Source organism: Electrona antarctica (genome assembly GCF_951216825.1).
Source record: "Electrona antarctica genome assembly, chromosome: 20".
NCBI lineage: Eukaryota > Metazoa > Chordata > Actinopteri > Myctophiformes > Myctophidae > Electrona > Electrona antarctica.
Window position 1 is genome coordinate 32788934 of NC_136801.1, and position 24506 is coordinate 32813439.

At 44.5% G+C, this 24506-nt stretch overlaps 1 protein-coding gene across 1 annotated transcript in view; it reads right to left on the reverse strand.

The window, feature by feature from the left end:
* Positions 1–2926: 2926 nt before the first annotated feature.
* cdh7a (cadherin 7a) overlaps positions 2927–24506 on the reverse strand; it is a gene marked incomplete at its 5' end in the record, with an annotated part of 212969 nt that continues 191389 nt past the window's right edge. Inside the window, one exon of the mRNA XM_079489842.1 lies at positions 2927–5331. Coding sequence (XP_079345968.1) covers positions 4718–5331 — 614 coding nt within the window. The 3' untranslated portion in view covers positions 2927–4717. The remainder of the gene's footprint in view (positions 5332–24506) is intronic.

Here is a 24506-nt window from a genome sequence, read left to right on the forward strand (position 1 = left end):
TTGAAGTTTTCATAATGTTGCTGATGTCTGAGGTGGGTCTTTCAGTACCTCTGTGATGGTCGGTGACATCATAGAAGGTGGTATAGGTTTGTTTCCCTGCCAACATCCATGTTTTATTTTCTACAGCAGGCAGGTGTTCGGGTGACTTACACCCATGTTTAGTGATAGTCATAGAGACAAAACAAAATAATCTTCTTCACTGTACCATTCTCACATGTCCCAGGGATGGGTGGACCAAAGGAGATGTTCCCAGCTCCATTATTTTTTTTTAAATGCCCCCAATATCTATATAATTTTTGAAGTCATGATGAAATATTAAAGAAGAGTAGTTTCCATGTATTGCTGTACTTCAATATATTTTGATGAGAATTTCTTTATGGAATATATTACATTAGGTCAAATATACACACGTTTTGTGATGGTGTGATGTTTAGTGTTCTAGGACTAATGATGCTTTCTAATCTCACAGCGTCTCCTCTTGAATGAGCTATACACAATATGAGCGGCTATGCTCACGCACCTTATTTCTAAACCTCTTGTACATAATGTAATGTTTAGATTGATATGCTATGTAAATGATGGAGCTTGCACATAAACAAATTTCACCCACTGTTTAACACCTGTAAACCTGACAACAGAGATTATTCTGATTCTGATGTCGGAGCCATCTAAACCACCAACGTTACATTTCCAGCACAGCTTTTTTTTTGTGGCGGGGGGGGGGGGGGGGGGGGGGGGGGGGGGGATGGCGTGACATGAGAGAACTAGCGAAGAATGCCGCCTAGCACAAACACTGAAAACACAACATACTAACAACGACGAACTACGTCCTTAGCAGTCGTGAATGTGAAATTTGACCTTTTTACCTCTCTCAAACCTCTTATGTATGTCTTCAGTTTACTAATCAATAATCATTCCCTTATATTGTCCATGTCGGCTTGGAACCTTGCACTTACTTACTTTTCGGCAGTGTTGGGTATCCTTTTTAAAGTAACTTCGTTAGGTTACTGGAATGCTACCATTAAAATAATCCTGTTACGTTCCAAGATTACACACTGAGAAAAGTAACTTGTTAGAGTTAGAATGTAACAGCCTTACATTACAATGACATAATAAGTAGCCTATAAGTGATCTTGCACTATGATGCATCAAAGACGGGTGTTTTGGTGAAATTGGTAATCAGCTGATTTGCTGAAAGTGGATCACCCTTGAAATCTGAACGTCCTTTTTGAGGGGCGTTAGCCCGCCATCCTATATACAGGTCTAATGTGTGTCTTTTGTTCAATGTTTGTTTTGTAAACGCCATTGACAATGAAGGGAAAAGTTACGCCATAGTGTGCCTCATTACGTCATATTGTCTGTGTATTGTTAATGGCGTTTAATGTTTGTGTTTGCACCGTTTGTTTTACATCACCATTACATCACCTAATACACATGAGTTAGACTTTAATATTTGAGCGCCCCTCACTTCACACAGGTGTGATTTTTTAAATCTGAATATAGCATTGCTGTTGGGTGACATGCAGGTAAAATCACTTGAAGATATCCACTATCTGCATTTTTCTGCTGTGAATTCCGTCTTCTTCGTTAACTCCCATCTGCCTCAAAGCTGATGGGAGTCACATTCCACTAAAGTGTATCCTGCTACTGGGTGGTTTTAACAACGATGGATGGTGCATGTCGAGGCCTATGACAGTAAAATTCACCAGCTGGTCTATTCTAATTTGAAGCACACACGACCATCATGCATCCACAAACACAATTACAACACTGTGTGTAATAAACGGGTTTGACTGTCGGCACAGCTCACACAGCCTGAGCAGCAGTGCCGTATTTGCACACAGCCAAAAGCCATAGCCATCCACAGGAGCGAGTGACGTCTGGGCTAATTTGCGAGACGCTGTTTAGAAGGCCGACAGTGTGAGAAGCCATTCATCAAAAGACAAAGACGGCGGTGCAGAGTCAAGCATGCCTCCTCTGTCTCCATCACGCCTTTCAAGAACAATGCATCACTGCAGAGAGAAGGGAAACTCAAACCTTTTTTGCTTTTCCCTATTTTCTCCCAATTACCACATTTTTCAAAATAGCCAGGAACCTAATAGCTGACCCCATTTTGCTTATTAAATGCCAGTATGAGTAAACGCGGGGCGATTATTTGCTTTTAACCATGCAGGCTGACACTTGGCCTGAATGAATTTGGTTTCACTCCATTATTCACAGTCTGAAAGCCCTCTTAGTGCAGCCGTTCTCTGAGATGGGGGCGTGGCCAAAGTGGGGACGTACTCTTCGTTGGCAATTGGTTCATACTTGCTTATCCCGATCCCGATTGGGCCGGTTCGATTTTCAACCAAGAAAATCCTGCCTTTCTACTGCCTTTCAAATGTGCCGGCTGTGGATCGTATTGGTCACTGATCTGTGCGCCCGCCCCCTCCTCCTCCTTGTGTTACGCAATGTTTGTGTTTACACAAACACTCAAAGTTGTCCATTCATTGTCAATGGGTCTAATGTTTGTGTTAGGACAAAGTTTGTGTTTGCACACACACACTAAAAGCTGGACATAGGATCGTGAGGGGCGCAATATGTATTTATATCGGCCACATGGCGTCTCACGTTAACATTTAGTGCCCTAAACACACATTGAAAATCCCATAGCTGCCATATGACATAATCTTCAAAACCATGACTGTGATCGCGCAAACTCCAGCTTTTCACCAGGAGATTTTTTTTGTTTTTGTATCCAAAATGAGTTAATAGCACAGACAGACTCTTCCCGTCTGCAGAGATCCCCTTCCCCGCCCCTACCTATCATTGGCCATCCTGACCAAGAAGTTCCGCCTCTTTTCTTCTTGGCTCACTAGTGATAGGACAATGAAACAGATTCAGATCCATGTTAAAGGAACCAAGTGTCCATTTTATTGTCCGCAAAAAAGATTAAAAACATCTGTCACACAATTGTGCCTCTGCAAAATAAATACATAATACATATTTGATTTTCATGTTGACACCCAATCGTAACAGATTTAATTTTATGTTTGCATTTGTAGTCATTTTTATTTGGAGGGGGGGGTGGGGGGGGTCTGCACAATTATGAAGTGTAGTATCACCGAAAAAATATAACATGGGCATTATTGTTGACTTGGCTTCTTTTGGTCAAATATGTTCTGAATGACTAATAATGCTGTATACGTTGGATCCTGCAAACTACAGAAGCACAATTAAATAAAGAAAAGCAATTACTTACATAACATCACCCAGCTAATGACTGTCACTTCAACGTTAATGAGACAAAGTGTTGTTTTTATTTTCCAAGTGTCTAGGCTGCATCAAATCGTGCCATCGAGCACAGGGACCAAATCCTCCAGCAGAGCTGTTCTTCAGGGTCAGATGGTGCTATGGTGTTGTAGTCAAGTCCACCTAAAGCGAGTCCGAGTCAAGACCAAGTCCTGGGGGGGGAGTGCGAGTCAAGACCGAATCCGGTTGGGGGTCGAGTCCGGGTCGAGACCGACGGGAGGCGAGACCGAGTCAAGACCGAGTCAAATGAAGGGCGAGACCGAGACGAGACCGAGTCAATGAAAATTTGGACTCGAGGCCGGTCTCGAGACGAGTCAATGACTCCAGTACTACCACACACTAGATGGTGCACTGTGTTGGGTTTCCTTCCAGCCTAGGTGCCTATTTTTTTGTACAAAATGGAAAAGTGATGTAACCCCTGGAAAGGCTTTCAGAATCCTGACATCTATTATTGTTCGTCGCACCATCCGTGAATGTCTTGGCGATAGAAAGACACGATTCAAAGACACAAAGGGACCACATTGTAACATCTGTTAAAAGCATTGTGAAGAAGAAGAGATTGTATGCTTTTTTTTGTCCTGTATCAAAATGTGCCGACTGTCTCTCTCTGCTTTCTTTATATCTGCACACTTAAAAAAAACAAAGAAGGAAAAACGCTCCCTTGCCACGTCGGTTTGAGTGGTTGTTTATACTTGTATGGTGTAGGTGCACTTTTGAAAATGATCATGGAGACCAACGACTGAAGTCCATGAAAGAGTTTTGTAGTTCTCTGTATTAAACGTCCATGGAAAAATGCAGCCCTATACCATGTCTGTCCCACAAGTCCACAACCCCCACACAACCCCAACGAAAACATATAAACTGTTCTCAATTTTACATTATAATCAAGTGACTACTGATAGGCGCATAGGAGCACTTCAGGAGAAAACATTTTGTATATATATATATTTTTTCTTCTTCTTTAGCACAAAGAGAGCAAAGGAAGGCATCAAAGCAACAGTGATGGGCTTGTGCCCATTGCTGGAATGAAGTACCCGCTGCCTCCCAAGAAAGAAAACAATAAACCACTATGTACTTTGCTGTTAGTAGCCGGACCTGAGTCCAAATCCCAAACCTTTAATGTCTTAAGTGCACAAGGTTTCCTCTTCAGTCGATCGAGTCACTTTGGAAATCTCTGTCAATTCTCACCGCATCACGCTTCTGAAATTCCATACAAGGGAAGGTATAAACAACCCGAAACCTTTGAAATTCAAATGCACTCTTTTTTATGTCTCAATTCTAGATCGTTCGCCTCCCTTCATCTCTTCACGACAGGCAAAACGTTTGCTGTCACCGATCGCAATAAATTACTATCGTTGGGGGACGTTTTTTTATTTTTTTTTAACCGTTCTTTTGGGAACACACCGATACGACGATACCTTCGAGGCTATGAGAAAACGCTGGCGCCGCCGTCGCTACTGCTGCCACTGTTGCCACTGTTGCCGTACAGGTCGGCCAGCTTCTTGAAGCGCGGCCCCCACTGGCTGAGGTAGTCGTAGCTGTGCTCCGAACCGTCCGTGCTGCCCAGCGACTCCTCCTCCAGCGAGCTCAGCGACTCGGCCACCGAGCCGCTGCCCTCAAAGGCGTACGTCTGCAGCGAGTCGTACGGCGGCGCCGACGGGTCCACGTCGGCGTCCTTGAGGCGCTCCCAGATGAACTCGCGGAACGCCACGTGGTCCGGGAGCGACTTGTAGGCCGGGGCCGGGCGCCGCTGATGCTGCCCCCCGCCGGAGGAGGACCCCGCCGCCACCGTCACCGGGAAGTGGAAGAAGGTGGCGGCCGGCGGGGGCGGGGTGTCGGGCGTGACGTCCCGCCGCGCCTTGGGGTCGCCGCGCATGACGTTGAGGTTGCGCAGCGTGACCATGTCGAAGGCCTCCGTGTCCTCCTCGCCGCCGCCCTCGTCGTCGTAGCGCACGATGTTCTCGCGCACGTCACGCTCCTCCTCCAGGATGAGTGGCTCCTTGCGCCGTCTGCGCATGGACACGATGAGGAGCACCATCACTGTGGACAGAGAGGAGAGGAGACCCGAGTTAACTGGATGAGGAGCACCATCACTGTGGACAGAGAGGAGAGGAGACCCGAGTTAACTCGATGAGGAGCACCATCAATGTGGACAGAGAGGAGAGGAGACCCAAGTTAATTAAGAATTGACTATAATATGCAGACCGCGGCCATGTTGCCATTGGGGTTTGGAAGCACTCGTTTTCTGTAAAGCAACGTCCTGCTGCCTCCTGCCTCATGTGCAAATTCAAAACAGGTGGTAGGCAGGACTGTTGAGTGATATCCAACAAGCACTTCCAAACTCAAACATAATCACCTGCACGGAACTTCTTGACAGAGAGTATAGCTCATAACATGTCTACAGTGTATTTTTTATGAAACAAACACTTTGCAGATAGAAAGAGGAAAATTCAAGCTTTTCGTACAGCTGCAATGGTGGTGAGTTTGACGTTGTTTAATACAATCAGATAGGACTTTTCTGTTTGGATGTATGGGCCGTCAATGGCAAATTGCACCTAGTTACCACCCTGCCATTAACGTAACAGCAAGATGGCCATGGTCTGCATATAGTCAATGGGCTCTATGCACACATATGCCATTTTGGAAAGAACTTGGTCCCCGCCTTCGCCTACTTCCTTCACAGGTGTTACCGATGACACTAATGAAGGCTCTGTTCCATTCTGGTCAAACAGTCAGGGATGCGTGTTTGCTCACTGGAAACACTCTGCTACATCAGTGGGTCTCAAAGTGTCCTTCAGTGGGTTCCAAATGGACCCGTATGGGTGTGTATTGTAACTAGGGTGACCAGATGTCCCTCTTTGCGTGGGACAGTACCTCATTTCCAAGACTTTTCAGGCGTCCCACAAATTGAGACCCTGTCCCACATTGTGACTGGCAGGCAAATACCCTAATAGTTTAGTCCCCTAATAGTTGGCCTTCTGTTGTAAAGCTCTCTCATTGTCTGTTCCTGCAAGATGTGTTTTTAAGCCTGTTAAAATAGCATAAAAATAAAGCATGATTTTAAAACAAAATGTGAGACACCAGAGGAGTTTATACCCAATAGGCCTATGGTCGAATATGACATCAAGGCATTTAATATAGCACTCAAATAGCACTCAAGTAGTAAGTTGCTAATCCGGTACTCCAGTATCGCTTGTGTGGGACAACTTGGACAAGTGGGCACTTGTCCCACACAAGCGATACTTCTGTCCCTCAAATGAACAGTTTGGATCTGGTCACCCTATGTGTAACTATGACATTTATGGGGGTCCTTGAAGTTTAAAAGTTTGAGAACCACAGTATACTAAATGGAACAGAGCCTTAATGCTGTAAAGGAAGTAGGGAAGGAGCCCGGAAGTAGGAAGAGTTATTCTGTGTGCATAGAGCCCATTGTCCCCTGTCGAGATCTTTTCAGCCGGATATCTTATTTTGAAGACCAACAACTCATTGGCCTAGAACCGGAAGTTCAATTGGCTAGGCTATGTTAGCCGCCTTATTATAAGTCACCTGAAACGTACATTTTGTAACCGCGACCATCACCGTTTTGATAAAAAACTCAATCTGGGAGAAGAATCCGAGATAAAAAAGGGTTTAAAATGTTCTGTTAACATTGAAGTGGATGGAGGGGAACCTTTTTACTGACGGACCACAGCCTAGCCGAGTGTTGCCTCGCAACGGAGAAATACCCAGAAGGTGGTGATTTCTTTCAAACTGAATCAATAATAAACCCCAAAAGTCGTTAAAGTCTTTGGCAGGGAGGTCCATAATTGGGAAGAAAAGGTAGTCAAAAGTCGTCCTTGGCAGTAAATTAGTAAATGTTCATGGTCACGATCAGGAGCACCATCACTGTGGAGAGAAGAGACTGGAGCAGTGATGATTTTGACAGATTTTTTTTATTTAGTTTTAGTCATTAGTCTTTTGAATAAAATGTTTTAGCCTAGTTTTAGTCGACTAAATCTACTGTTGATTTTGTCGACTAAAATGTATTTTAGCGCGTCTTGATGGTGATGGCAAGCTACAAGCTCACAACGCGATGTGAGCTTGTAGATCGGCTATTTTCAGAGCGCAACCAAACATTGAATGACTTAGTTAGTTCTATTGGATCTACCTAACATTTCAGTCTGGTTTTTATTTGTTGACGTAATTGACAATATATTTAGTCTTAGTCATCATAGCTTATAGTTTTCATCCATTCATTCAAACCTTTATTTATTATTGAAAGGACATCGAGGTTGCCCTCTTTTGCAGTGTCGTTGAGGTACATCTCAATCCAAATACAGTTTTGTTTCCACATCAATATTCACATCAATAATAAACAAAACAAAAATAAAACAAAACAATAAAGTCCCGCTTACAGTTGGAGGCCATCGATATTGTCCTTTTCTTTTTGCTGAGGTTTGCGTGATCTGCGCTAAAGGACAGTTAACCCATTTTGGGCGGGAACCCCTTTTGGTGTTTTAAACATTATGTTATAATTTAGCTATTGAAAAATAGCAGATCTACAAGCTCATAGCGCGCCACCGAGTGGCGCGCTACGAGCTTGTAGGTCTGCTATTTTTGAAAAATCGTGAAAATATTTATTTCAGAAAACTGGAGGATTTAGAAGGATTTTTTTTTAATTTTGAGGTCAGGCCTAAATGGGTCAAATGATAAGGGACAATATCGGTGGCACCCAACTGTATGTGTGACACAATCACACAACACAAATTTAGAAGAAATTCAAGCAGTTGCAGACATTGTGGGGAGGTCTGCAATCAAACATTTAAATGGATCATAATGTTATGGGAGAACACATCTTGAATTTAAAAGCTGCAGCAGGTAATTCCAAGTGGTTGGGGGGGGGGGGGGGGGGGGGGGGGACTGAAACAAAAGCAGTCAATCAGTTCTATAATGTTCCATTCCAGCAGAGATTAAACATACAATGGTAGTATAGTGTCCCATTAACTGCCTTAAAATAAACCAGGTACCGATGTTTATTTCGCCTGTCAGCCAGGGAAGGCCAACGACACTATTGTTTGCAACCCCAGTCGTGAATTGGTCTCCCGATTAATATGGTACTCTGTGGCTCTAATATGCAGAGCTTGCTGTCCTTAAGTGTGCTATGACTTTTTGGGGCTTTCAAGCTGTCAACTTTGTATAACATTGTATTACTTTTCATTATATTGCAAAAAAATAATGATAGACTGAGTCTCTTGGCAGAACGCGTTCAGGTGAACAACAGTACAGGCTGTGTTGAATTGAATTTGATAAGAAAAGAATTGTTAAACAAAAACGTCTCAAAGCCCCCCCGGAACATTCACCTTTTTCTATGCTTTTACTCATTTTTGTGGCAGGCCTATTATGTGATATGGCATCAACCAAAAACAAAATAGACGACAAAAAAAAAAGAAAGAACAAGTGCTTTTGACCACCCAGGCACATATTTTTCATATCTGTCATATTTTTGGGGCTGGATATTTTATGAAATCCAACAGGCTGTGTTGATTTGTCTACCTTGCACACATCACGAAGGGACTTTCAATAATGCCATTTCAATAACATACCGTGTTTATATCTATCTCCACCACCCAAATAAAAAAGTATTTATCTGCCATATTTAGTTCAGCTAGCTTATAGTTACACCAACATTGTTCTTGTAAAGCAGTCATTGCTATTGCTGAGGATGATAGACTTTTCTTCGTGTCATTGTGATTCCCCATGATATGCCAAGTTTATTCGTTGCTATGGTCCGACTCCTGAAAAGAATATCTTCAGGGAAGTGTTTACAATTCAACACAAACACAATTCAATACAGTAATTAATTTGGCATTTTCAAAATCATTTTTATGAAGTTGTATTATGGATTACAAATTGTCTGCTGGGGGAACCAGGAGGCATACTATCCATATTGATGTATCCTTCATAAAAGGATTAGGTGAACAAAATTAGATGCTGTACGTACATACTGCCAGTGGTGGAACAAGTAGTCACATGTTTTAATTGAGTGAAAGTATCAATACTGCAATGTAGAACTACTCCGCTACAAGTAAAAGTCCGGAATTCAGAATATGTGAATATGTGTGACACTTACTATGACACTATGTATGGCACATTACGAGTCCAACTAGTACTAGTGGTTCTCAAATATTTTATTTCCCATAACTCTGAGAGTGTATAAATGGAACCAAAAGGACCCGTAAGGGTCCATTTGGTTCCATTTAGGTACACTCTCAAGAGTTAGACCTGTTATCGTCATTCAAGGCTAGCTCTTTCGGTAATAACTACTCATTATCTACTAATTTTGAATGTCCGTGGCAAAAATGTAATTTTGACAAATGTCCAGCACAACATGGCAATGACCCTGATATGGGCCTTGATGGCGGCAGACAGGCGGCAGTGGCTCAGGGTTAGAGTGGCAGGGTGGTAACCGCAAGGTCGCCAGTTCGAACCCAGGCTAACCCCGGAGTTTAGTGTCGAAGTGTCCTTGAGCAAGACACTGAACCCCTAATTGCTCCTAATGTGCTGGTTGGTGCAGCCTTGCATGGTTTCCGCTGCCATCAGTGTATGAATGTGTGTGTGAATGGGTGAATGTAATGCACAATCGCGCCTTGGATAAAGGCGCTATATAAATGCACCATTTACCATTTGATGTGAAAAGGGTTGAAAACCAACTGTGTTATAGCACCAAGACTGGTAGGAAGGAGACTTCACTTCTGGAGTGGAGACAAAAAAAAAGCGTGTCCTTCTGAGATCTTACCCAGAACCCCCTCCTCCAACCCCTCCTCTCTCTCCCCCCACATACATTATTGCTGAAAATAACTCTCCTCCCAAGCAAACTGGCAAATGTCTAATGATCCTCTATCCATCAACGTCACGCGGGTGCCAGTGAAATATCGTTCCGTGGGCCCATATTTCTTCTTTTTTCTCTCTCCCCCTTTGCGGCGTCTATCCGGCGCGGGGCTCGAGAGATCGAGGACTGCGGAACTGAAGGGAGGCAAATACCAGTTCACACCTCATAATAAGGGACCAAATGGGGAGGGGGGAAGGGGGGGTGAGGGAGGGAGGGGGGAGAGAGAGGGACACTGATGAATGGGTGGTGGTTCTCTGTTGGATAACTGGTGGACTGGTTGGTTGTACCTCGCCGCAGAAAGTGAGGTATACTTATTTTGTTGTGCTTTCCCGTGTAACGTGCGGTGGAAATGTTTGGGTTGTGTATAAAAAAAGATGAACATTCGTGACAATTATCAGTTAATTTCTCAGTTGCTATCGTTGCTTATCCCATGAATACTCCTTTGGAGTCGAAACATGGTGGCTTCTTTTTAAACATTTCTAAATAAAGTACCATGATTTCCATCCACCCTCTCCTCATTTGAGTGCTCGGAACGCCACCTTTTCTTTAGTATTCCAGTCCCACTGATCTTTGAAGCACCAGCCTACTTTACTTTGAACTTGTATTGCACCTCCATCGAGCACCTGGTTGCACCTCTTTGTATATCAGTTGCATAAGTAAAAGGCGGGTAGGAGTTTATATATATATTCATCACACAGCCTAGGGATGCTAGTATTATATTATGCTATACCTTTTGTTTCTGTATAACATGGGACTCTTTGTCTGGCACGTACCAAGCCTCTCATGAAAAACGCTCAATCGTGATTCGTGATTTGACTGTGTTGTGTGCAAAACAAGAGAAAAAAGAAAGAAAGAAAGAAAGAAAGAACGAAAGAATCAGCAGAAAATACCAGTCTCTTCTCATTAGAGCTGCTCAAGTCATTCCAGGATTACATGGCATTCAGCGGAGCTGCTTCTCACAAAGTGAATCACAAAGTGGCAGAGCAGTGAGATAGAATATTCGCAGTACTTTCCAACAAAGCTCTTTACGGGTGTTTTAATGCCTCGAAGGCAGCTGAGAGCCGCCGCTCTGCATCACAATGCTTGGAAGCCGGCCAATAGCCAATCACGGCCCTTACACAGAGGTGGGGCTGCAAGGTGGAGGGGTTGAGCATACAAATAGCTTAACAGTCTTCAATGTTTTTCAGCCAAAGGACCCCAGCTGAGAGAGAGAGAGATGAAGCAGGGACCCCTTAGCTGAGAGAGAGAGAGATGAAGCAGGGACCCCTTAGCTGAGAGAGAGAGAGATGAAGCAGGGAGAGAGATGAAGCAGGGACTCCTTAGCTGAGAGAGAGAGAGAGATGAAGCAGGGAGAGAGATGAAGCAGGGACTCCTTAATTGAGAGAGAGATATGAAGCAGGTACTCCCTAACTGAGAGAGAGAGATGAAGCAGGGACTCCTTAGCTGAGAGAGAGATGAAGCGGGGACTCCTTAGCTGAGAGAGATGAAGCAGGGACTCCTTAGCTGACAGAGATGAAGCAGGGACATCTTATCTGAGAGAGATGAAGCAGGGACCCCTTAGCTGAGAGAGAGATGAAGCAGGGACCCCTTAGCTGAGAGAGATGAAGCAGGGACCCCTTAGCTGAGAGAGATGAAGCAGGGACTCCTTAGCTGAGAGAGATGAAGCATGGACTCCTTAGCTGAGAGAGATGAAGCAGGGACCCCTTAGCTGAGAGAGAGATGAAGCCGGGACCCCTTAGCTGAGAGAGAGATGAAGCAGGGACTCCTTAGCTGAGAGAGAGATGAAGCAGGGACCCCTTAGCTGAGAGAGAGCGATGAAGCAGGGACTCCTTAGCTGAGAGAGAGAGATGAAGCAGGGACTCCTTAGCTGAGAGAGAGATGAAGCAGGGACTCCTTAGCTGAGAGAGAGATGAAGCAGGGACTCCTTAGCTGAGAGAAAGATGAAGCAGGGACCCCTTAGCTGAGAGAGAGATGAAGCAGGGACTCCTTAGCTGAGAGAGATGAAGCAGGGACTCCTTAGCTGAGAGAGATGAAGCAGGGACTCCTTAGCTGAGAGAGAGAGAGAGAGAGATGAAGCAGGGACTCCTTAGCTGAGAGAAAGATGAAGCAGGGACCCCTTAGCTGAGAGAGATGAAGCAGGGACTCCTTAGCTGAGAGAGAGAGAGAGAGAGATGAAGCAGGGACTCCTTAGCTGAGAGAGAGATGAAGCAGGGACTCCTTAGTTGAGAGAGAGATATGAAGCAGGGACTCCTTAACTGAGAGAGAGATGAAGCAGTCCTTAGCTGAGAGAGAGATGAAGCAGGGACCCCTTATCTGAGAGAGATGAAGCAGGGACCCCTTAGCTGAGAGAGATGAAGCAGGGACCCCTTAGCTGAGAGAGAGATGAAGCAGGGACTCCTTAGCCGAGAGAGAGATGAAGCAGGGACTCCTTAGCCGAGAGAGAGATGAAGCAGGGACTCCTTAGCTGAGAGAGAGATGAAGCAGGCCGACCCTCCACTAAGTGTTGTATAAACTTGTGTTGCTGCAGATTACACTTTTTTCATACGTTTCTCTGTACTTTTCGGGTTAGGAACTCTAGAATTCTAACAATAGCCGTGTCCATTCAGCTCTGGCTACATTTAGTACAGGACAGGTCTATTTGGGTACGGGCCGGTCAAAATGGACCTGTGAAGCCCTCTTATCTAATGTGCATACAATGATCTCCAGACCAGTCAGTATGGTAAAACACATACGGTAGTCCTGATGACACAGTAATGGATGACACACTGATACAGTTCTTACCGTGGATATACAAAATGAACTGGAAAGGGAACAGGGGGGGGGGGGGAATCAATTCACCGTTACACACTGGCTTTGCTGTAATTGAATTGCATAAATGATCGATCAAGCACAATCAATGCTGAGCAAAGGAGAGAGTTCGGTCGGTGAGCTGGCATCCACCCCCCTCCCCCCCACCGGCGTCGTATATAGCGTCATCATAATGAACTTTCTCATTACTATTAAAGTAATCTCTCTCCGTCTCGGTTACCTCCGGCTCGTGGCCGTTGTTCCGTCGAATAGCCGACTGATGAATCACTTGCTGTGTCACTCATAACACCCATACGGTGTCTCTGTGTACTGCGGCGCGACTGAAAATAGAGACTGTAAACAGATGGCGAGACTGAAATATTGCCCTTCAAGCCATTTCAGAAAGGATAGAGACGGGTAATGTCGCACGCACACAGACGGATGGTGTTCAGTCAGAGCATCGATGTTGATGTATTGTAGACCAGGGCTCTTCGACGCTTTTCAGGCCAAGGGCCCTTTTAGCTGATAGAGAGATGAAGCAGGGGCCCCCACTATCCATCCATCCATCCATCTTCAACCGCTTATCCGTAGTCGGATCGCGGGGGCAACAGCTCCACCGGAGAGTTCCAAACGTCCCTCTCCAGAGCAACATTAGTGACTTCCTCCCGGGGGATCCCGAGGCGTTCCAACTAGGCCAGTGAGTTGATGTGATTCCTCCAACTGCACCTTGGTCTGGCCCGGCGTCTCCTCCCAGTGGGACTATCATTGTATATAACGATGTTTTATTAAACGTTTTCACTGATTTCATAAAAAGCTTCATAGACTTTTTTGGCAACACTATCATCAGTGTTGGGTTATGACATTTAACCACTTAAACCAATACTTGGTAAATGTATGTATTTGGTCTGCTCTTTTCCCCCTGTTAACACCAAACCTCTTTTGCCGAAAATAGCCGCTGTGAGCTTGTAGATCTTCTATTTTTTTTGTGCCAAAGTTCTCTTCAGAATAGGGAGGCTATCCTATCACACAAAGATCTGGCCCTTCAAGCCCTTTACGGACACATACGGACAGCTATATGTCTCCGGCGCTTAGGAAAAAACTAGGGTGCATTGTCGATGTTTGTATGCATAGACACGTTGACAGAGTGAACAGGATAGAGCGGGTGATGGATGGACGGACAGAACGACATTCATTCCACAACAAGCGTGAGAAAGGAAGGAGAAAACAACGTCTTTGGAAGCGTTGCCGTGCTACATAAAGTTTAGTTCTAATTGGCCATCTGGAGCTATGAGCCGTACTTCACCTGACCTGTGTACCAGGAAACAGGGAGCCATTGAGTCGTAACAAAATAATGATTTGACTCTTTTGTAGTTTCTTTGGAAATAAAGAAAGAAAGAAAGACATTTCTACAGACAGTAGATTTAGAAGAAAACAAATATATATGTCTCTTGTCAGGTGGAAACCTCATGTGTCCAAAAGATTATGTTTTCACGATTCAACTTCTAAAATAGCAAAAGTAGCAGATCTACAGGCTCAAAATGCTCAAAATGCATCGCTTCGAGCTTGCGGACCTGCTACTTTTGATGCTTTTGTGTAGGTACAAAAAAATAAAATAAGGAAAAATAAGTTAAAATACGGAGATAAGATGTTTCTGCCCGACAGTAACACTATATATATATATATATATATATATATATATACACACACACACACACACACACACAGTATTTGCCCACATAACATATTGTACGTAGAGGAATAGAGGACCAGTTCCTTGAAATCTAAAATTATCAAGCGATGATTAATGACCAGTGAGGACATGGAAGCGTAGACGCCGGCGCTAATGTGCCCGCGGCGCCACGCCTCGCCTTACCGGCGGCCCGCGGCGGAGTTTCCGAGCGTTGGCAGGTGGCACCGCGGGCAGCTGGAGAAGAAGTATATACGCTGTTATACTTTGTACTATAAAACCGCCAGGAACCAATTCCTGCAGGGAACCCGAGTTGATGAATAACAAAAGGACTGGCTAGATCTGCTCTGAAGAGGCTCTCCCTCTCAGCCGTCGGCGTTAATAAGATTCGGTCGATGACGAGGGGACGACTTGAATTAGACGGGCTTGAGGGAAGCGGGGGAGGGAGTGTCCTGGGGGGACAGACACAATGAGGGACAGTGCTGATGGACGAAGTATACTCACATGTTTTACTTATCAGTATCGATACTGCAATATAGACATAGGCCTACTGTTATAATTCCAGTGTTCAAAATGTACCTGAGTAAAAGTACAAAAGTATAGCATCGAAATATATTCAAAGTACCAAAAGTAAAAGTGCTCAATGTGCAGAATCATGTCCCATTTCACAAGTTAAAAAATGTGTAAAATATGTTTTGAGAATAGTAGATCTACAAGCTCACAATGCGTCACATCGCGACATATTGTGAGCTTGTATAGTATCGGCTACTAAAGAAAAGGCGGCGATCCGAGCACTCAAAAATGTTTAAAAATGAGGAGCATGTTTCGACTCCAAAAGAGTCTTCATCAGGGCAGGTATGCCCTGATGATCATACCTGCCCTGATGAAGACTCCTTTGGAGTCGAAACATGTTGGCTTCTTTTTAAACATTTCTAAATAAAGTACCATGATTTTCATCCACCCTCTCCTCATTTGAGTGCTCGGAACGCCACCTTTTCTTTAGTATTCCAGTCCCACTGATCTTTGAAGCACCAGCCTACTTTACTTTGAAGTTGTATTGCACCTCCATCGAGCACCTGGTTGAACCTCTTTGTAGTATCTGCACCTGGTTGCACCACTTTGTATATCGGCTATTTTCAAATGGCCGAAATATATCCTATCTAATAAATATAGGACATATAGGACACGCTATGTCGGGAGGGGGGGGGGGGGGGGGGGGGGGGGGCTTGTTCTAAAGTACTGAACACTGGGAATACTGCAAAATTGTACAAAAGTACTTGAGTGAATTGACTTAGTTACGTTACGCCACTGAGCATCGTATCCGCGTCAAGCAACAGAGCGTGAATTGGGCTTAACCCATTCATGGCGGGAACCCCTTTTGGTGTTTTAAGGATTATGTTATACGGATCTACAAGCTACGAGCTTGTAGATCCGCTATTTCTGAAAAATCGTGAAAATGTGGCGCAAATCTTTGAATATATATTCGTTCAGAGCGAACGTTTTTAACTAAAATCTTTGCTTCCGGGATGGGGTCCCTGGAACAACATATTTTCAGATGGGGGTTGGCGGCCAAATTCATATAGTTTTTGGGGTATTTGACATGAAAAACTTCGAGAACCACTGACATAGAAACATTGACAATGATTTAGAAGACATTTGTAGAATCCGGTCAAAATGGATTAAGAGACGTGTGTGTGTGTGTAGGGTGGGGGGTGGGGTTCAAAGCGATGAGAGAGGGATGGGATGCGAGTATATGGTATACCCACGAGATGAGACTGACAGCAGCTGCATATGACGGCGGCGGCGCTAAGAAAGCAAGTCTTGTTCCGGGTCTCTCTTTCTACTTTCCGCACGCGCCGCATACAAATCGCTACATGAGTCGTACGCAGTCACGTCGACACAATTGCTGTCAATTACCGAGACAGAGATAGATATAACACAGGCGTGCAAGGAAGTAGAGGGGAGGAGGACACACCGGAGCAGCTCAGACGTTTGAGCCCTGTATATTTTTAAAAGGTATCCTGATCACATGCACGGCATCCAATAGCTGTTAGTGCCACTCAAAGCATGTGCTGGTGTCTGTGCGTGTGTGTGTGTGTGTGTGTGTGCGTGCGTGCGTGCGTGCGTGCGTGCGTGCGTGCGTGCGTGCGTGCGTGCGTGCGTGCGTGCGTGCGTGCGTGCGTGCGTGCGTGCGTGCGTGCGTGCGTGCGTGCTTTCGTGCGTGCGTGCGCAGACAATAAGCACAGAGAAAATGTGCCAAGAGTCACAGGATGAAAGGAGACAGAGTAGGAAGTAAAGAGAAAGTCCAGTTGAGCATAGCAGGCAAATGGGGACAAGTAAGGACACGCACGCACGCACGCACGCACGCACGCACGCACGCACGCACGCACGCACGCAAATTAAACTGAACGCCATTACTGAAGTCTGTTTCCTGAGGCAACGTTATTTTATATTTTTTCTTCTTCTTTGTAATATCACAGTCACCCCCCACGCACAAACACACACACGCTCAACTTCTACCGATGTTGTGTTACGTATCGTTATGAACGAGAGAGAGAGAGAGAGAGAGAGAGAGAGAGAGAGAGAGAGAGAGAGAGAGAGAGAGAGAGAGAAACCACTGTGCGCCGTCAGAAATTAATTTCAGTCATTGAGTGTACTCTATTTCTGGATGCTTCTCCTGGTCTTTGGATGCCGTTCACAAAGGCATGAAACAATTAATTTGGCTCTGAGGGGACACGGTCTTTGTGTTTTTTTAATGAGCACTATGCAGTCATAGTAATAGTACGCCTCGTTATTGATGTTTGATTGATTGATTGAACAGTATATTAGAGAGAAATGTTAACATCACACCCGTGTGATGTGAGGGGCGATCTTATCATCAGACATCATCATACATCATCTCATTCCGGCCAATCAGAATTTGCGTCCTCACCTTCGTCTTCAATGTTTGTGTTTACACAAACACTCAAAACTGGCCATTCATTATCAATGGCATTTAAAGGACCATTTCCCCACTTTTCAACTTTTCTTCATTATAATTGGTCCTCACTAATGATCATGATAAAATAATCAGGCCGGCACCCTGGTTGCGTTCCTGTGGGTCTGGAACTCAGATCCCCTCGATTCCAAAAAAGAAAAAAATAATAATACGGCAGGATCCGAGGCAGGCCTGGAAGCTCCGGATCCGTGTTTTACCATAGTCACTCGGAGACCCGGGGTCGGTTCCGCTTTAAAACAGACCTCTGATCTGTTTATCATTATGTATAATGATACCCGAGAAGAGCCGCGCTCAGCGCTGATCGCTAGAGAAAAGCATGAAGCGCAACGAAGATTACACTGACCTGGGATCAAATTACTGCACGTATAGACACTGAAGCACATCATATTCCTCCCATGGTATCAAAATGTGCACATGGCGCGAGCGATCATGGATTCCTTATCCCATTTGGACCTGAGGCTTTGCACTGGATGAGGAGAGCGTGGAAATCAGATAAGGGAGAAGACCTTAACCCATTTAGACCTGACATTGACATTTTAAAAAAGGCTTCTAAATCCTAACATTTTTCTCAAAAACCAATGTTTCTATGTCAGTGGTGCTCAACCTTTTTCATGTCAAGGACCCCCAGAATTATCTCTATTGAGCCACGGACCCCCATCTCAAAATATGTGGTTCCAGGGACCTCCCCAGAAGCAACTATTTGAGTTTAAAACGCTCTGAAAGAAAATATATTCAAAGATTTGCACCACATGTTCGCGATTTAAAAAAAATAGCAGACCTACAAGCTCGTAGCGCGCCACTCGGTGGCGCGCTATGAGCTTGTAGATCTGCTATTTTTCAACAGCTGAAGTTTAAAATTGTGCCGAAAGTGGTTAAAACGCTATAATGTGACACAGATGCGGCGTCAGGTCTAAATAGGTTAAGAGGCGGGTGTTCATAGCTACTGTGGAGTCAGTACTGCTGTATGGGGCCGAGACATGGACCCTTACAATACAACAGGAAAAAGCCCTGGATGGAGTCTACACAAGAATGCTACGAATGGCACTATAGGTGTCACATGGACCGACCGCATCAGAAATGTGGACCTCTATGGGGACCTACTGTACCACGGGTCACGGACAAAGTCGGAGAGAGAAGGATGAGGCTGGCAGGGCATTGCGTTAGGCACCCAGAACTTGAGGCAAGTAAATTGACCCTCTGGGAGCCAACCCAGGTCAAAGCCAGGAGGGGAAAGAAGCATACCACCTATGTAGACGTGCTGCGGCGTGACAGCTATAGGCTAGTAGGCTGACAACACTGAAGAGCTCAAGAAACTGATGTTGGATAGGAAATTGTGGAGGGCAGCGATCCAGGAATCCCGAGTTGGTGTTGGCTAGACCTCACTCTCGCAGCAACTACTAGACCCGAGACCAGATTCTACAAATATCTTCTAAATCATGACACTTTTCTGAAAAACCTATGTTTCTATATCAGTGATTCTCAACGTTGTTCATGTCAAGGACCCCCAGAATGATCTGTATTTGGCTGTGGACCCCCGTCTGAAAATATGTTGTTCCAGGGACCCCCCCAGAAGCAAAGATATGAGTTATAAACTTTCACTCTGAAATAATATACATTCAAAGATTTTTCAAAAAAGCGAGCTTGTGGATCTGCTTTTTTTCAACAGCTAAAGTATAACATCATGCTTAAAACACCAAAGGGGTTCCCGTCCTGAATGGGTTAATCGTTGATGTGAAAACATGCAATTTAATGTCATTGCTGCTTATTACACGGCTTGGTTGAATGCTTGATTCTGATTAATTCAGCGGTGTGTTATTATTTCTCAATATTGGCCACTTAATTGGCCTTTGATTAGACCACTGTCTAATCAAAGGCTAAGAGCACCTGCTCATATCAATTTGCGCTGCTTGATTTTGTGCCGTAGGCCTATATCCAACATGACAGCCATATAAACAAATTACACTGTATGTAATTTACAACTAAACATTATTGCTCTCAAGAATGTTTATGAAAACATTTGAAGCAGAAATTCACAACGCAGTAACCGAAAATGGATTCTATTCGATTCCGAGGCGACCGTGTCTGCCCAGCACAAATACTTTGATTACCTTAAGCAAGGAAATACCATTAATGTATTTATTAAAACCCATTTTGGGCGGGAACCCCTTTTGGTGTTTTAAACATTATGTTATAATTTAGCTATTGAAAAATAGCAGATCTACAAGCTCATAGCGTGCCACCGAGTGGCGCGCTACGAGCTTGTAGGTCTGCTATTTTTGAAAAATCGTGAAAATATTTATTTCAGAAAACTGGAGGATTTAGAAGATTTTTTATTTATTTTGAGGTCAGGCCTAAATGGGTTAAGTAGCTGTGTAATAAGCAGGATAATATACACCGCGCCAGTAGTTCGTTGGTTTGTTCGTGTAGGGCTACACAGGCAATTTGGACATCAGCCAAGAAGTGGTATCATCGTCCAGTTCAATTAGGCCGCTGACTCCATGTGGTGACTTGAAGATTTGACTTGAAGGAGGAGTTGATGAACTTCCTCCACGTGGATGTGGATTTGGACCATTGGTTGTTCCAGCAGTCAAGGATCCATCCAGGGTGTGGAGGGCTCGTGGTGCCAGTAGTTGAGAAACTAGAAGCTTGCGTGCCTGTGGCGTGCTCACGTCTAACGCCACGTGTCCGTGTTGTTGTTGTTTCTCAGTGAATATCGCGTGTCCGAGGGCATCCGGTTAGGATGCCTCTCGAGCGTCTCTCTAGGGAGGTCCTCGATGCACGTCCCACTGGGAGGAGACCCCGGGGCAGACCAAGGTGCAGATGGAGGGATTACATCGACTCACTGGCCTTGGAAGGCCTCGGGATCCCCCAGGAGGAAGTTACTAATGTTGCTGCAGAGAGGAATGATGTCTGGAGCTCTCTGGTGGAGCTGTTGCCCCAGCGACCTGACTACGGATAAGCGGTTGAAACACAAACGTACACAACGCATACATTTCGAACGAAGGCAGCCAGCGATGTGTGTTTGACCACTGACCGTGTTTGTCTATGCTGGGCAGGTTGTGTGGGCGCTCGCAATGTCTCTTTGGCGACAGACCGTGTCTTGTCCACAAGGATCCTTGTGGACAAGGTTTACCTAGTTTACCTATACTACTCAGAGAGGTGGACAAGGTTTACCTAGTTTACCTATACTACTCAGAGAGGTATACGTAAACTATACAGGGAGAGCGAGCGTTCCGTGCTCACCGCAGTTGTCGGAAAGCCCCGCTGTGATTGGCCAGTAGTCGAACACCCACCAAGCTGGGGTTGAAAACGCAGAGGTGAAGTCAGTGACGTATCACGGCCACTAAATTTGCTGTATATATGGAACATAGCCTCAAATTGCACCTTCTCAAACTAAATTGTGTTATACGGAACATAACCTACTGTGAAGCTGTTCACAAAAAACTTTACCTAGCTTTGCTACTACAGGGAAAACATGCACATATGTTACTATTATTTTTACACTTTGATTGCTCTTTCTTGCACTCTTTATTCTTGTTTGCTGTGCTTGCTGTGTTTTTTTTTTTTTTTTTAATGTTATGCTATCTATGCTGCTGCATTGTCTGTAAGGAACTCTCTGTACTCTTATGTACAGTACCTGTACACAAGATGTAACAATAAAATACAGCCTTGAACCTTTTGAAGAATATATTGAATAATATAACATTACACATAAGAAAAGGAGTGAAAGGCTTGAAATTAGGCCATCCTGACTCCTGAGCACTTTTACTTTAAATTGCAGAGGTACCCCCTGGACATCTGCGTACCCCCCATTTGGAAACCAGTGCTCTGCACCACACTGCTTCTTTTTAGCCTGGCCTGCTCTAAATGCTGAGTGGGGTTGGCCGGTTGTCATGGATATTGTGGTGAGGCCTCAGGATGTCAGCCGTTCTGAGTCATCGAAGGATGTTTCAACATGAATTCCATAATGAATAATATAAATAGACGCGTAAGCATCTCCGCTGTTTACACTCTCAAGAGTGCTCGGGGATCCTTTGCCGCGTACTTGAGCTTTGTTTGCATGCGGCAGCGAGCCAGGTATCGAGGGACGGACGACAATTGAAATCCATTTCTTGACGTAGTGAAATAGCTAGATAGATAACCCGCGAGAGCTCAGCAGAAGGATAACAGCGATGCTTTCACAAATCTGCATTCTGTATACACACACGTATTGAAATATTTGATATGACATCCCTAAAGGAAGTGGTGGCGGCTACACTCAGAGCTAGATGTTGTGATGTCTTCAAACTGTACTCTTTCACAACCTGAACACACTGCAGCTCCAGTCAAAATATATCACTGTTGGTCTATGTCAGGGGTGCCTGTTGTGATAAGACTGCCCCCTGCGGCGTCTCTCTGAATATTGTCATAATATTGCAGTGCCCACACGTTTTAGACTTGAGAGCTACTTTCAAAATGACCAGCTCAACCAGATCTACCCACGAAAAAATAATTAATTCACGTGGCAGATGCCAAACATAGTTTATTTATTTATTTAAAATTATATAGGTTTAGGGGCATGTCTGCACAGTAGTGCAGGGCGGGCTGAGCCGAGTCGAGATATTTCAACTTTACTGGTGGGGCGGACTGACAGGTTAAATAATGTATACTGTGATTTTTACAAAATGATTGTTGTTGCCACAAGTCCTGGGAGGAAATTTGCGCAGCCTATGCCGGATTGTTGTGTTGCTGAGCCGAGTCGAGATATTTCAACTTTACTGGCGGGGCGGGCTGAGGCAGGTTAAATAATGTATACTGTGATTTTTACAAAATGATTGTTGTTGCCACAAGTCCTGGGAGGAAATTTGCGCAGCCTATACCGGATTGTTGTGTTAATTGCTGTGCTGGACACTGGTTGATATCGCCTCCTTTCACAAATAAATCCCAAAACAGCGTGACTGTGGATAGCCTACGTACTTCCACGGCGCGTGTTATCACACGCTCCCAACGCACGTGCATGAGCACACCCCGCAGGCACATAGCGGTAGCGCGGCCGCAAACGCCTGTCAATAATCATCATCAACGTGACTGTGTCTGTGATAAGTGTGTTTGAGCGACAGTTTGTCTTTTCTCACCACAACGGACATTCTGTTCTAAACTTTTTTTTCTTTTTTACCTTTTCCCTGTGCGTCCTTGAACCGTTCTTGTCTACTTAAGTCTTCAGTAAATGCGTGCGTGTGCGCGCACGTGTGTGGATTATAAGTGAGGAAGACAAGTTCGACAAGGTTACCATTGAACGTTGTCAAAGAGTTTTTCTCAGGTCTTTAGTGGCGGTTTCTTTCAGCATCTGTCCTGTTGTATAACTGTATGTCTGCGACGCACGGGTGAGCTTTTCTCCCCTCAACCTCTCCGTCTCCTCTCAAGCTCTGCCATGTCGCACACGTGTGTGTGACAAACGAATGGCATCGCATCGGTGGTCGGAAACACCCGGGGCCATGCGTGCTTGCCAGTGATATTTCAACCTTTTTGCACAAATAAAAGCCGCGTTCAAAGACATATTTGACGTGCATTTAATGTCGGCGGGTTGCGGGCCAGGTTGAGTTGTGAAAATGTATGCAGTTGTCGTGTATTTCCACACAACTAAACTCACTAAACTAGAGAGAATAGCCTATAGTTATTATGAATATTATGAAATATATGGATGGTCACGAGACCACACGGTGCTGCGGGGCGGGCTGGGCCGAGTGAAATTATATAAAAAACCCTGACCCGCGCAACACTACTGCACAGCCTGTGTGATCACGATCTACCTTTTGGGCACCCCTGGTCTATGCACGCACGCACGCACGCACGCACGCACGCACGCACGCACGCGCATTCCTGCATGGCGAAGAGTTTCGGTGTAGAAGGAAACAACTGAAAGACCAAACAGTAGCAACTCACGTTAATGTCTCCCTAAGACAAATCTTTAGATTCGTATTTAGACGTCAAGTCTTTTGCCATTCCTCAGCTCGAAAGTTCAATCAATTTGGGAGAAGAAAAACGTCTTCAATGGTATTAATTAACGAATGAACAATCAGCTTTCAGCAAGGTTTTCCACACTGCAATTACAGTCCGTGGCTGAAAGCCAAAGCAGTCAGAAGCCTGCTTTGTACTCTTTGCTTTGATTGCTTCCACGAAAAGTTCAAATGAGTTTAGGTGATTTTTTTCCCTAAAATGACTAATTTTCTATCAAATACACATGATATTTTTGTTGTTGTTTTTTGTTGCATTCCTCAGCCAATAACCTGATGACCAGGTCATCGGTCAATAGGAGAGTAGGCGTCATGGGGTGAGTAATAAAAAATTTGTTTTAGTTTCACAAACTGTTAGTTTAAATGTCATGTGAGTGTGTGGGCTGTTTTATACTGTTATACCGCTATGTCTATCACTTTTTAACCCATTTAGACCTGAGGCCGAAGGCTTCTAAATACAGTACTAACAGTTTTCTGAAAAACGTGTTTCTATGTCAGTGGCGCTCAACCCTTTTCATGTCAAGGTGCTAACACGTCCTAGCACCCCATCGGTTGGATTGCTTATGACGTGTGGCCACGTCGGATGGACTGAACCTGTTAATGGTACAGGATTGCGTAAAGGTTTTACTAATAATTCTTAAACATGAAATAATGATGAATACCCTTCACTTCAGAATTATTATATAAACATAAATATAAATTCGTATTATAAGATATTGTTTTACAATGTATTGTTATATGACATGGTAAGAAGGACAAAATAAGCTTTTGTTTCTCTCTGTCCCTTCTTGAACAAAAAGGGTTGTGATTTGTTGTTGTGTTGATGATGTATGGATTAGAGTTTTCTGAACTTTTTTGTTTGTTTAAGATAAATAAAGATCA